A 14,897-nucleotide genomic window follows, 5' to 3' on the forward strand; every position below is an offset into this window, starting at 1 on the left:
GCGACGCTTGCGAGGACAACCACCATAGAAGATGGATGGATGAATGAAATATCAGGTTTTATCATTATCGGAACCCTCTAGATATGACCACTGCACCACTGTATGTATCTTATGTTAGCTAGAATGAAATCTAGCCCCATTTGGTCGTCTTATATGCGGACAACTGAGTAAAGCAACTGCATGATGAGGTTGGATAGTGTCCACCAATTAAGCCATAGGTCAAGACTCAGTAATGTTGTCAGGGTGCAACCAGTGCTTTTATTTTGATTCAACAGCTGTTCGGGCCTTTACAAGCCGACCAATAGGAGCGCTTGACGTTATCAGCAGAGGGAAAAAAAATCCCCACAGTCGCCATAATACAGCAGCGGAAACGGCAGAGAAGTGGCTAGAAAACAAAAGACAACACGCAGTCGTCCTCGCCATTTGGTATGCTCTTGCAGGTAAAAACGCAAGTATTCCTACAACCTTCGCTTGGATTTCCCACGCTTTTAAACGCACGTTTAAGCCTCAAGTCTTAAACCGAAAAAGCTATAAACGGTGTTTTTTTTCTCTCTCCCTCGAGTCGGGTCAGCTTCGAATAATTGGATCTGTTAGCTTGTAGCTAGCATGGTAACGAGCGCTGAGCTAAGTAGCACAGAACGACTCGCAGATGCCACGAATTTTTGGATGCTTTTGCGAGCCCGTTTACTTACATAGCAATTAAACGCATTTTATCTGCTTTCTTAGATTGCACAGTTAGCCGCAGCTAACTATTGCGATGCTTTCCTGGCCTAGCTGTTGGTGCGCAAGGCAGTGCACCGCTGTTATGTAAACAATTGGACTGTATCTTTTCCTATCACCGTGTTTTATCTTTAATAAGTTAACCGAGGCAAAGCCAGCATCTATTTTCACCTATTTTGCCTTCATTCTGCCAGTACGCGTGTCCGTGTTAAGTGGGTGTTACGTAGTTTGCTGGCCAACATTTACCTATGTAGGTTAAGCTAGGCTAATCAGCTAGCGCTAATGGCAAGAAAGATCGACTAACTACAATTAGCTGGAATTGTTACGCTTTTAAACTAGTCTTCCACGTGTTATTGTTGTTTAACTAAATAGTTAATTTAAAATATCATTTTACTGGGAAAATGTGATTAAAAACGCATTAGTAGTAGCAGTGATATTTTCACAAGCACGTGACTCAATATGATACATGAAAGTGTATCACACTTGATTCAAATCGATGACAGAACTTGGAATTTATGATATTTTCCCCCTTCAGAATAAACTAGGCCAGACTCCTTAATGGCATTGATCTCTTTCTAGTGTTACAGGAATGCCCAAGGAAAAATATGACCCGCCAGATCCCAGGCGGATGTACACAATAATGTCCAGCGAGGAGGCAGCCAATGGGAAGAAGTCATACTGGGCTGAGCTGGAAATTAGTGGTGCGTATTATGCAAGAGATCTTTTGTATATTTTTTTAAGATATATGTGTTTATATAAATTTCCTTTGTATCATGACATCATGTTATTTTGAAAGAGCAATGAATATGAATGGATCTGTGCAGCATTTTGGACAGATTTGTTAATTCTCACATTGTTGGCCATATGTGGGTCATGCTTCTGGAAAAAATTAATTCAGATTTTATTGACATTGTCACTCTCAGGTGAAGATTTCTACGCACTATGTTCGGGGATGTGCTTGCATTTAAAAGAAATTTTAAAACCTTTTCATACTATTTTCATTCTTACTGTTAATTGAAATTAACAGTAAGAATGAAAATAATTCAGAGTTAAATCCATAGCATGCTCACTTGATATTAAAGTCGTCTCTTGCTTATGTGGTGGTTAAGTGGTACGTTTTTGGTGTCTTCCTACCCACTTTGTTTGAATCCTTTAAGTTTAGAATTATCGCTTGCGTCCCTGCAGTGGTCCCACAACCTGCGCTAGGCCTGTTAACATAACAAATCAAATTTTGTTGATAATTGTGCCACCCAGTATCATCCATATTTAATATTATTGCAACATTTTTTAAGACAATTTGTTCATGACTTTTCATATTCGAAGCGCTCGTGTACGGTGTACCTGTGTGAGACATTAGCTTAGCGCAGAAGTTGCCTGTATTTATGTATGCTTTTGCAATGTAGCCAGCGCCATCTACTCTCTGCACCATTTTGCACTGTTTTGTTTATATTTGCCGAACAAACACCTCCAGTAATCCGCTGACCTAGCACCTCCATCGGTGCTCTCTCCATTTATTTGCACTTATAGAACCAATATGCACAGACAGATGCAGAGTGAACCCTCTTGTCATCCAGCCTGTGTGGTACAAAGAGACGAGCAGACACACACATTTTTTTCCCCATCATCCGAGTAATTGATTTATCGATTATCGTGACAGACCTAGCCTGCGTATTAGCAATGTGACGTAAACAAAGGCGACTATAGGGGTGTTACTTCATATCTACAGGGCTTTAATAATGGTTTTAAAAACTTATTTAGAAAGTCAAGTTCTGAGCAACGGCGTTTTGATGTTAATGTTTTGTCTTCTTTACATGCTAGTTCCTGTGTTTAGTAAGTGACACAATTAGCATTCATATTGGGTCATTTTTAATACATTTTAAGACTGCTTATTATGCCGTATACATTGCATATTTTACACTGGCTGTGCAATTTAATATTGTTACCCAATATATTGTTTTGCCCTGTTCACACTCCCCTAGTCCTTTTGTTGTCGTGGTTTTCGGAATGGTAGGATGTTTGGTCTCATGTGACAAGATAATTTGGCAGGAGTCGGGGAAAAATGCTCGAGAGGTCATACAGGAAATGAAAACGATGGGATGTTTTTGCTCTTAAAATAAATATCCCCCAGGGAAAGAAAAGCAAATTAAAAAGGCATGAACGCAAAATAGGTGTCGCTCGAATCTTGTCCTACGCTGCCAGTCGAAAGTTTGAACGCACTTTTGTCACTCTTTTGACTGATATTGTATATAAATAATACATTTAATCTATTGTAAAGATAAGTAATGTTGGGTTTAAATGCTTCATTGAGACAGTTGGGCATCATTTGAATTTTGATGATTTTGGCGCCTGGTTTTTGAATCCGGTCATAAAAGTTTGCATGTTTTTTTAAATAAGAGCACAAACAAGAGTTCCATTTGGATGAAATGTCTGAATTATGAACTTTATTATACATTTCTCAACTAGTATGTACATATCCAATCATTGAACTTGGAATATAAATGTTATGAAGTCTCTTTCCACAAATGTATGCTGCTGTTTGTGTTAATGTGTGGAGTGCTGCAGACACTTAAACAATATCGAACATTAGTAAAAATTAATTATATGAAAAAGTAGCGAGATACTTGAGTTGACTCGCCGTATTAGCATCTTTGCTGCCACAATATTGGCATAAAACAGACGTAATTTCTTGTTTTACTTACCTGGTTTTGTGGACCTCTAAGCCGCAGTCTTGAATCTGATTGACAGTTATACGATGAAATCGATTGTAAAATAATCTCCCATGCCAATATCATCGTAGGTCGAGTAAGGAGCCTCAGCACAGCTCTGTGGTCCCTCACCCACCTCACTGCCCTACACCTCAGCGACAACTCCTTGTCACGCATCCCGCCGGACATTGCCAAACTACACAATTTGGTGTACCTGGATCTTTCATCCAACAAGATCAGGAGTCTGCCGGCAGAGCTTGGCAACATGGTGTCTCTCAGGTGAGCCAATCTCAGGTTTGGACCTTTTTTTATCCGTGAAGTCAATTTTATCTTTGCAGTGAAATTCTTATTGTCTCCCACTGTGTCAGCCTGGGGTGGGCCATCAAACAGTGTTTACATATTTTGGTACAGCCTGTAGATCGGGGTGTCCAAACATTTTCTCGACTGAGGCGTGCATACAAAAAAATCAAAGGACGCTGACGGCCACTTTCTTTCTTTTTTTGGAAAAGACTAACTCAAAAATTTTACAATTTTCGGGCCAAAAATAAATGAGTCTTGGACTATAAATGGCTTCCAGGCTACACTTTGGACACCCCTGATATAGCTCAAAAATAGTTTCTCAAGTTAATGGTTTAATTAATTTTCTCCAGCTTCCTCCCACATGCCAAAAACATGCATTTTAGGTCGATTGGCGACTCCAAATTGTCCATAGGTATGAATGTTAGTGTGAATGGTTGTTTGTCTATATGTGCACTGTGATTGGCTGGCCACCAGTCCAGGGTGTACCCCGCCTCTGGCCTGAGGTCAGCTGGGATAGGCTCCAGCATCGTGACCCTAGTGAGGATAAGCGGTAGAAAATGAATGAATGAGTTTTCCTATTTTGTGTGGAAGTGGTAACTTTTTGGCTTCTTATTTTGTCTTTCCCCACCCTCGGCCATCTCTGTGTGGAGTTTGCATGTTCTCCCCGTGCATGTGTGGGTTTTCTCCGGGTACTCCGGTTTCCTCCCACATTCCAAAAACATGCTAGGTTAATTGGCGACTCCAAATTGTCCATAGGTATGAATGTGAGTGTGAATGGTTGTTTGTCTATATGTGCCCTGTGATTGGCTGGCGACCAGTCCAGGGTGTACCCCACCTCTGGCCTGAGGTCAGCTGGGATAGGCGCCAGCATAGTGACCCTCGTGAGGATAAGTGGTAGGAAATGAATGAATGAATGAGTTCTCCTATTTTGTGTGGAAGTGGTAACTTTTTGGCTTCTTATTTTGTCCAAATTGTCCAAAACTCCAAATTGTCCATAGGTATGAATGTGAATGTGACCCTAGTGAGGATAAGCGGCATAAAAAATGGGCGCATGGACGGGTTTGCAGTTAAATTTGTGCTGATCGTATTATTTAAACCATGATAAAAAATAGCTGTGTGGTGCACGGTAGCAGCAGGCTAGTAAATAATGAAAAGGAAATATACTTTTTCTCAAGAATCAATTGTTCCTGCTGCTAATCAGATCCACTCCTTTTTTTCTTCCACAGGGAACTGCTCTTAAATAACAACCAGTTGCGGGTTCTGCCCTTTGAATTGGGAAAACTGTTTCAGTTACAAACACTGGGGTTGAAAGGTGAGTAGCACACCCGGCACACGACCATCTTTGCCTCAAGTCCTTTTTTCTCAGGTGATAAAAGTTTAAAAAAAAAATGTCTCATCACCACCAGGAAACCCACTTGCACAAGAAATTATGAGCCTCTACCAGGAACCTGATGGCACGCGGAGACTGCTCAACTACTTGTTAGACAATCTGGCGGGGGCTATCAAGCGCAGTGAGTTTCATTACTTGAAGTATCCTGAACTCAAAGGGTCCTCGTTCAGACATGATACTTGTACTCTCACTTTCATTTTGGTCTAAATGAAACTTAGGATTGTGAGTACATTTTATGGACCACTATCTTGTTTGCTTTGCTATCTTTAACTACTGCCCAGATATTACTATTTTAGCTGGAATTATTTTTACAATTCATCACATTTATGGGAATGATACCAAAGCAGTTTTTCCACTCTACGCAGTACCATCAGAACAGCCCCCGGCCCGGTCATGGATCTCTCTCCAGGAACCAGACCGAACCCGACCATCAGGTGAGTCCGGTATTGGTGCACCGTGGACACTCGCTCCCTTTGGTTGACTATTAGCTCAGGAAGCTAAAGACCCCATGTAAATATGTTGACACAGTGTTTCCCATACATTCATTCATTTAATGATTTCGAGCCCCTGCAAATGGGGTGACCCCTCCCTGTTAGGTGGCGGTGACTTCGGAACTCTGCTCCGAATACCCACATGGTATACATTAAAAGTGAAGTTAATCAAATACTAGCATAATTATGATTTTTATAAGAAGATGGTTTGATAATAGATTGTCCTTGAACCTAAATAAAACTAAAATCATAAAGGACAAAGGACATGCAACAGCAAATACAAATGGACGATGTGGACATTTAAAGGGTGAACGAAAATGAATTTCTGGGGATCACAATAGATGAAAATATGAGCTGGAAACCTCATATTACAAATATACAACATAAGGTGGCCAGAAATATTTCAATATTGAACAAAGCAGAAATCACTCCACACTCTTTATTGCTCTCCGGTTCTACCATATCTTACTTATTGTGTTGAAATATGGGCTAATAATAACTATAAAAGCAATCTTCACTCGCTAAATGTACTGCAAAAAAGGCCAGTAAGGATAATTCATAATGCCGCCTACAGAGAACATCCTAACTCCTTATTTCTAAAATCACAAATACTTACTGATGTAGTTAATTTTCAAACTAAAAATAACCAATTACCTAAAAATGTACTTTGGTTCAAGGTGCATTATTAAAAAAAAAAACTATATTAGGAAAGCAGGAAGTGAACAAATGTCACAGTTACTGATTGTAAAAGTACCAGATGGAGGGGTAGGATTTAATAAGCTTTGCTTCTTCCGACTCCTTTTGGACATGTGGAACTGTGAACTGATTATGTGATGCATTCAATTGTAATCTGATGCATGTTCAAATGAAACTAAACCAGTGTGTGTATATGTGTGAAAAAACTCAGACAGCATATAAAGGTCAACTAAAACCCGACTAATATACCGTTCACATCTCCACTGTCAATTTTTTTTGCATATTCGGTTGTACCAAATTTTGACAGGCAGCAGATCCCGCCACGCCGTAGCCATGTTCAGTCATCACCAAATGTTAAAAATGTCAACTCGCTAGCCTGGCAGTCTCATGTTTTGTTTGCTTTGTGTCTTGCAGCACTGTTCTCCGTCATGTGCTACAACGTGCTGTGTGACAAGTACGCCACAAGGCAGCTCTACGGCTACTGCCCATCTTGGGCTCTGAACTGGGAGTACAGGAAGAAGTCCATCATGCAGGAGATTCTGGGCTGCAACGCGGACATCATTAGTTTGCAGGTGAGGCATGCGTGGTCATCCCTGTTTTTTCTCGCTGTATTTCTTACATCCACGTTATCCACTCTCATAAATGGCTTCCTTGTGAAACACAGGAAGTTGAGACAGAGCAGTACTACAATTTCTTCTTGCCGGAGCTGAAGGAGCAGGGTTATGACGGGTTTTTCAGTCCTAAATCACGAGCTAGGACCATGTCCGAATCGGACCGCAAACACGTGGACGGATGTGCAATTTTCTACAAGACAGAAAAGTAGGTTGCTGTTCTCCACTTGTCGCTCTTCCACATCAAAATCAGTTACTTGCTATGGTATATTCATATAGATATAGATAAAGAATAACAATATATATGGTATATTTTGAATGGACAATCAGATCATTTAGATTTTAGATTTAAATCAAATCAACTTTATTTGTATAGCACTTTTCCTGCAAAGACATGCAACACAAAGTGCTTTACGGAATTAAAAACAATTACCACAATTAAAAGGAAAAACAATTACTAAGAAAGAAGCCCCTCCCTCCCACCCTCCATACTAGACACACATAATCACACACAATAGGGAGACATGGCATTAGTTCGAAGGATAAACATTTATTATGAAAATTGTCATATCAATGTGGTTATGGTGTGATTGATGGGTTTCATTGATTGGCAGCAGCCAACAGAGGGCACTGCAATTGCACTTTTATGCAACACAAGTAAAACAGGAAGTAAAAATACAACCTGTAATGTTGTTTTAAATAAAAAGATGGTGATGTTGAGGGAGAAGTTCATTTCGTGACAGTGTACTATATATAGATGAACTTTACTAGTTTTTTTATAGTTTTACACCTGCTTATTTTAGTTTTTATTAATGTTCTTCATATATTTTATTTTTGTTTTTTTTATGTTTTTCTATATATACTTTTATATTCTGATTTTATGTTTTTTTTATCACATATATCCAGTGTTTCCTCAGTGGGTGCTCTCTGCGCTGGGGGCTGTTCTCGGTTGGCGGCTGGGGTGTCTCCTCTCTTGGGGCTTACCGACTGGGGTGGCTGGGAGCTCTGTGGGTCCCCTGCCTACCTGTTGTGCGGTGGCCCCCTGAGTTGCGGCACCCTGAGGTCTGGGCCGTGGGCAGCCCCCAGCGCAGATGGCAGCGCTCCACTTTGTGCTACATTCTATGTATGAAAAGTGCTCTACAAATAAAGTTTGATTGATTGATTGGTGCATCAACATGCGTCGGTGGTTTTAGCTGCTGGGTGGGTTTTTACCTGATTTTTCATGCATGCTTGTGAATTAATCCACCTGATTTGTGAAATTATCTTCAGGTTCAGTGCGGTGCAGAAGCACACGGTGGAGTTCAACCAGCTGGCTATGGCTAACTCGGAGGGCTCAGAGGCCATGTTGAACCGAGTCATGACCAAGGACAACATTGGGGTTGCAGTCCTGCTCGAAGTCCGCAAGGAAATGATGGAGGTCTCCTGTGAGTAGTCTCCTACTCCTGGAAATCGGAGGTCTAACTTAGACCTCTTTAAGTATACTCTTATGTATCACTTGTGCTGTCTCATAGCTGGAAAGTCACTGCACGGCATGGAGAAGCAGCTGCTGCTGGTAGCCAACGCCCACATGCACTGGGACCCGGAATACTCTGACGTCAAGCTGGTCCAGACCATGATGTTCCTGTCGGAAGTGAAGAACATAGTGGACAAGGCGACACGCAGCCTCAAGTTGTCCTCGGTTTCTGGTGAAACCAACGCCATTCCACTGGTGCTCTGCGCTGACCTCAACTCTTTGCCTGACTCTGGTATGTGAAAGGGCAGTGCCCCGTATGTGATTGCAGTCTGATGGGTAAGGTTTATGTAGTAGACACAGTTAGCTTCCAAACCAGATTAATCCATTCAATTCAAAATGTACAATTTCGATCAAAGGTTCAGAAAATTACGAAACTTTAAGTTTTCATTCATTCATTCATTCATTTTCTACCGCTTATCCTCACGAAGAGGTGCTGGAGCCTATCCCAGCTGTCTTAGGGTGAGAGGCAGGGTACACCCTGGACTGGTGGCTAGCCAATCACAGGGCACATATAGACAAACAACCATTCACACTCACATTCATACCTATGGACAATTTGGAGTCGCTAATTAACCTAGCATGTTTTTGGAATGTGGGAGGAAACCGGAGTACCCGGAGAAAACCCACGCATGCACGGGGAGAACATGCAAACTCCATACAAAGATGGCCAAGAGTGGGGAAAGGCCAAAATAAGAAGTCAAAAAGTTACCACTTCCACACAAAATAGGAGGAGAACTCATTCATTCCTCACGAGGGACGCATGGGTGCTGGAGCCTATCCCAGCTGTCTTCGGGTGAGAGGTGGGGTACACCCTGGACTGGTGGCCAGCCAATCACAGGGGACATACAGACAAACAACCATTCACACTCACATTCATACCTTTGGACAGTTTGGAGTCGCTAATTAACCTAGCATGTTTTTGGAATGTGGGAGGAAACCGGAGTACCCGGAGAAAACCCATGCACGTAAACTCCACACAGAGATGACCGAGGGTGGAATTGAACTCTGGTCTTCTAGCTGTGAGGCCTGCGCGCTGACCACTTTTTCAACCGTGCAGCCCCTTCTTAAATTGTAATTTAAAATAAAAAAAAAAAGACACCGGCCGCAAATGGCCCTTGTGCTGCACTTTGGACACCCCTGTAATTTGCTCCCAATTGGTGGAGAAATCCTTGTTTTTGTGTACAGTAGGTTCATATAGAAATGCATGGCTAATCTGCTGGTTGGTATATCGTCTACAAAAAACATTTTTCCATCAATTTTCAAATATTTATGAAAAATCTTCAATTCAAGCAGTACAGTACAAGTACAAGCTAACATGCATGTACACCAGAAGTATTACTCCCATTAGTAGTCACCAGGTTGCTGTCACTTCTTGACATTTTCTTTCCCCTCTTCCTCCCCCCCCCCTCTCTGTCCAGGCGTAGTGGAGTACTTGAGTACGGGTGGGGTGGACTGCACTCACAAGGACTTCAAGGAGCTTCGCTACAGCGACAGCCTGACCAAATTCAACTGCAACGGCAAGAACAGCACGTCCAATGGCAGGATCACCCACGGCTTCAAGCTAAAAAGCGCTTACGAGAACAGCCTGATGCTTTACACCAACTACACGTTTGACTTTAAGGTAATGGGATGCTGGGATGATGGACATAATACCGTAATTACCATAATACTGGGGTATGATGAAAAACAGGAGTTGTACATATAAGCCGCAAATGTCCATGTCATAAAATGGCATATTGTGATTAGCATGAGGACCAGGTCGCCAACTATGAGCTATGAAAAAACTGACTTGTCAACCCATTGGAAGTCATGACCCAATATAACAGTCTGACTTGGAGAGAGCGCTACAATCATCACACAGACACTTAACACAAAAGCTTGGTAAAAAATATACAATTCAAAGTTCATTCATTCATTTTCTACCGCTTTTTCCTCACGAGGGGGGTGCTGGAGTCTATCCCAGCTGTCTTTGGGCAAGAGGCGCGGGGTGTACACCCTGGACTGGTGGCCAGCCAATCACAGACAAACATCTAGACAAACAACCATTCACACTCACATTCATACCTATGGACAATTTGGAGTCGCTAATTAACCTAGCATGTTTTTGGAATGTGGGAGGAAACCCACGCATGCACGGGGAGAACATGCAAACTCCACACAGAGATGGCCGAGGGTGGGGAAAGACAAAATAAGAAGCCAAAAAGTTACCACTTCCACACAAAATAGGAGGAGAACTCATTCATTCATTCATTCATTTTCTACCGCTTATCCTCACGAGGGTCGTACTGGAGCCTATTCCAGCTGTCTTGGGGCGAGAGGCGGGGTACACCCTGGACTGGTGGCCAGCCAATCACAGGGCACATATAGACAAACAACCATTCACACTCACATTCATACCTATGGATAATTTGGAGTCGCTAATTAACCTAGCATGTTTTTGGAATGGAAAAAATGAAAACCCACGCATGCATGAGGAGAACATGCAAACTCCACACAGAGATGGCCGAGGGTGGAATTGAACCCTGGTTTTCTGAACTGATTTCCCTCCTAGTCGATAAAAAAATAATTTCTATTGCTCATTACCTTTTTTTTTTTTTTTTTTTTTTTCTCAGGGTGTCATCGACTACATTTTCTACTCCAAGCCCCACCTGAACGTCCTGGGCATCCTGGGCCCCCTGGACCCCCACTGGCTGGAAGAGAACAATGTCAGCGGCTGTCCGCATCCTCACATCCCCTCCGACCACTTCAGTCTCTTTGCCCACCTGGAGCTGCTCCTGCCCAACTTGCCCCCCCAAGTCAACGGCCTCCACCTGCCTGCACGCAGGTAGTGAGTCCCTCCTGCCACTCCCACCCCAGGGTGGGGGGGGGAGCTCTCCCTCTCTCCCCCTTTTTTCCCCTCCCACGACCAGCTCTTCTTTCCACCACACTGGAGAAGGAAGGCAAAAAGGAAAAAAAAAACATCACGTGTAAAATATTCGTACAGTGAGGTCTGGCCAACAGGGATTTCATATGATGTTATAGATATTCTATATTTTTCTTTCTTTTTCTTCTTTTTTTTAACTGCTCAATTTGTGCACCATGTTTTGTGTTTTGGACTCCCTCCCCCTTTTACCCAATCCCGCCCACAGGATGTTCGCCCATTCAGCTTTTAATTTGAAGAGTTTTAGACTGACACCACCACAGCTTGATAGTGCGTCTTGTCTGTCTGTCCTGTACAAATCCGAAAAACCAGCAAAGACAGCAAGACGACCGCGGTCGGGGTCGGGGTTGGGGTCGCTTTGCCGTGTTTTTTTTTTTTTTTTTTTTTGCCGAGCTTAGAGCAGCTGGTAGTCGGGTTAGCCGTTGAAGCTTTCCTTGCTGTCCTTCTGTTGGTGCTCAGGCCCTTTTTTTTTTGTCTGGTGGTCACGGGGCCTCCTGCGGTGCTACACCTCTGAACACCCCCCTTTTGAACACCCGCTCTGGCCATCGGTGCAATAGCCCCTGAAGAAGAAGAAGAAGAAAAAAAAAAAAAAAAAACACAGACCCGCCTTTCCCCCCCTCCCCACCATGGTGCTGCATGACTTCACACAGCCTGTATGGATCTAACGGAGACGCTAGGTTAGTCTTACATTGAACTCCCTTATGAAATTTAAGCAGCTGATGGGCAAATATATTATGGGATGTCAGTAGTGACACATGCATGTCATTTTCAGGCAGATCTGTAGCACTGTTTCCACGGCCAGTAGTGACTTTCCTTCTCCATTAATCTGCACCCACTCAACAAAAAACAGTGTTTTTTTTTTCCTATTTTCAGTTTTTCCACAAGTGTTTGTACAGAATAGAGACCTAGACTCAGTCTGTCTTTACATGATTGTATATGAACCACAATTTTTTTTTTTTTGTACCAAGAGTTAAATTATGATCCGATTTGAGAGAAGATTGTATGTACAATATGGCTAAATTTTTATCCACTTGACATGAAATTTGAATATGACCAGCTTGTACAAAAACGACATTATTAAGAAGAAGAGGTTGTTCATGGCTCCCCCCCCCCCTGTCACGACTTTGCACTCCTTTTTGACATGAATGGTTAATGTAGTGTATTGTGTTTTTAAACCCCCCCCCCCTTTTCCGGCATTTTCCCATCGCTAGTCTTTTTTTGATTTGCCGGCAGATTACTGCGATTGTACATAAGACACTTTTGAGTAAATCTGCCTCTTGCCGCCGACTCACTTCTACATACACACATATATTAACACACACATGTGGCGTGTGCGACTGACACCCCCCCTCAAAAAAAAAAAAAAAAATACACACGTCCAAGCAGAAACATTGTGCCTCATGGTAGCTCTCGTTGTCGTCTTGCACTAACTTCTTCGAAAACATTACGACGGAACGCCTGAACAACCTTTTCTGCTTTTATTTTTAAATACTTGTTGAGACATTTGTGAAGATTTTATGTCGTTTTGTTTTGTTACGTTTTTTTTTTTTTTTTTTTTTTTACGAGCCGTGACAATGTTTGATGATGTTGTGTAGAAATCCTTCGATACTTTCACTTTCACTTTAGTAATCAGGTATGTGTGACTTATCCCCGTTTAGGATCAGGAGTGTCTTTTTTTTTTTATTATTAAAAAAAAAAAAAAGTCGTTATTGTACATTAGCACACATGTACTACTTGGACTTTTTTTGCCACGCCCACCCAAGCAAATTTACCCATCACTGAAATAACACTTTAGTGTATTTAGTCCATTGTGTCTCTTTTTAAATCTTTCTGAGAAACCACTTTGTATCATTGTCACCCTCCCCCCCTTCCCTCCCTCGCCGCTGCAGCTACTGTGCCATGTGTGGACCACCCCCCCAATCCCACCCCCCATTCGCCTATCCCCTACCTATAGATGACAAGCACTTAGCAGACCCTCATTCTCTCATCAGCGACTGCTTGGTCACTACTTTTTAACGCGGAGTGAAGCAAAATATGAAATATGAATTTTGCCTCCTCTATGGTTTTATTTTAATTTAGTTTTCCAACAAAAACAAAAACTCAACCATTTATTTTTTTTTTGTATTTTTTTTCCACCTGAATGGCATTAGTATTGTAGTTAAAAAGCTAGCTTTTTTTTTTGTAAAGTGTGAATAAAAGATGTATCTCATGTTTCCTTTCTAAAATGATATTGAATTGTGTTGATGTACAAATAATGGATTCTATGATGGTATTGTTTGCTACATATATGTTTTTACTTTTTTGAATATTCACGCTCCCTCGTTATGCTTCTCTATATCCCCGGTCACAAAACCAAATCATGTCATGTGGAGGAGAATGTGCAGAGGCGACGCAACACAATGAAGGTCAGGAAGGGTCGGCTTTTTTTTTTGTTTTTTTTTTGGTGTCAGAACAGGGATCTTCAACCTTCCTTTTTGCTTATATTTGTGCTTTTGTTTTTGTTAGCTTTATTTTGGAGGTTTCCTGAAGGTGAGGGCAGCACGGCTACTGCCGCTGGTCGCCAGATTGTTCCCCGTGACAAGGCCCAAGGTAGCTTTTAGTCACACTTGGACAGGACAGAGCGACATTGTGTCATTTTTTTTTTGTAATTTTCCACTGTTGTGATTTTCCTAAGCTGCATCTTTTGTTATTGTTATTGTTGTTATTGTTGTGGCGGTGCACCAAAGCTGCTTGTAGTCCCCGATTTATTCATAATTGTATCCAAATAATATGGACTGTAGGGCTGCAAGGACTAGTTCTCACACTTTTTTTTTTTTTTTCCAATGTATTAATTGCATCCTTTTTAAGAAAAATGGCAATAATACTACCCGACATTCAGACACATTTTATCTGGCGACTGATGTAGCTTTTTTGTCATCTTGGCTTTTTTTCTGGTACTTTCAAAACAACGCTCCACTCATGGCGTAGATTTCATATACATCACTTGTATATTTGCTTATCCTTTCCCCCCCCCCCTACCCCGCTGACCTTGTGCTCGTCGTTCAATGATCAGGATTGTCTTTATCTCTGTAGTCAGCTGAGTACATTTTATTGATCTGTCACTGTGTTTATTATGCACTGGACCAACTATTGTTTACCATTCATAAAATACCAGCAAAAAAAAAAAAATTAAGTAATTAATAATAAAAAGACGACAAAACACTTGCACAATGTTGTAGAATGTCCATTAAACCCAGATGAGAAATCAAGGCAGCTCTTTTCAAATCAACATAGCATACTATTTTAAAAAAGGAAACTGAATGGTAAACAATGTTTTCTGTTGTATCCTTATTAGCCGTCCTCTCAAATTCTCTTTTTGGACTAGTTTTTTTGTACTTCTTTATTTTATTTTATTTTATTTTTTGGTTCATTGACTACAGATTCTGCTTGTTTCCTCTTTTCACCTACCTGTGTATTTTCCTACTTCTTGTTCAGAATAAATTCTATATTATCTGTTTCAAGCTGTCGTCACCTTTTTATTCTTTGCCATGCATATTGGAAATAAATTCTTT

General features: G+C 41.5%; 1 protein-coding gene across 2 annotated transcripts; it reads left to right on the forward strand.

Annotated features, from left to right (window-relative positions):
- Positions 1-142: 142 nt before the first annotated feature.
- Positions 143-14,538, forward strand: LOC131110673 (CCR4-NOT transcription complex subunit 6). Of its 2 annotated transcripts, none has more exons than XM_058063979.2 (12): positions 143-440; positions 1,308-1,421; positions 3,518-3,704; positions 4,952-5,037; positions 5,132-5,236; positions 5,481-5,549; positions 6,717-6,874; positions 6,967-7,121; positions 8,183-8,337; positions 8,425-8,658; positions 9,845-10,047; positions 11,039-14,538. In XM_058063979.2, exons 1-12 carry the CDS (start codon positions 233-235, stop codon positions 11,252-11,254), a joined length of 1,890 nt encoding a protein of 629 aa, XP_057919962.2. In that variant the 5' UTR covers positions 143-232; the 3' UTR covers positions 11,255-14,538. The 2 variants fall into 2 exon arrangements, with proteins under 2 accessions (XP_057919962.2, XP_057919961.2); XM_058063978.2 differs by having other exon boundaries at positions 144-440; positions 1,300-1,421.
- Positions 14,539-14,897: the final 359 nt, after the last annotated feature.

Source organism: Doryrhamphus excisus, linkage group LG22 (genome assembly GCF_037039965.1).
Source record: "Doryrhamphus excisus strain RoL-2023G ecotype Guam linkage group LG22, RoL_Dexc_Guam_v1.1, whole genome shotgun sequence".
NCBI classification, from domain to species: Eukaryota; Metazoa; Chordata; class Actinopteri; order Syngnathiformes; family Syngnathidae; genus Doryrhamphus; species Doryrhamphus excisus.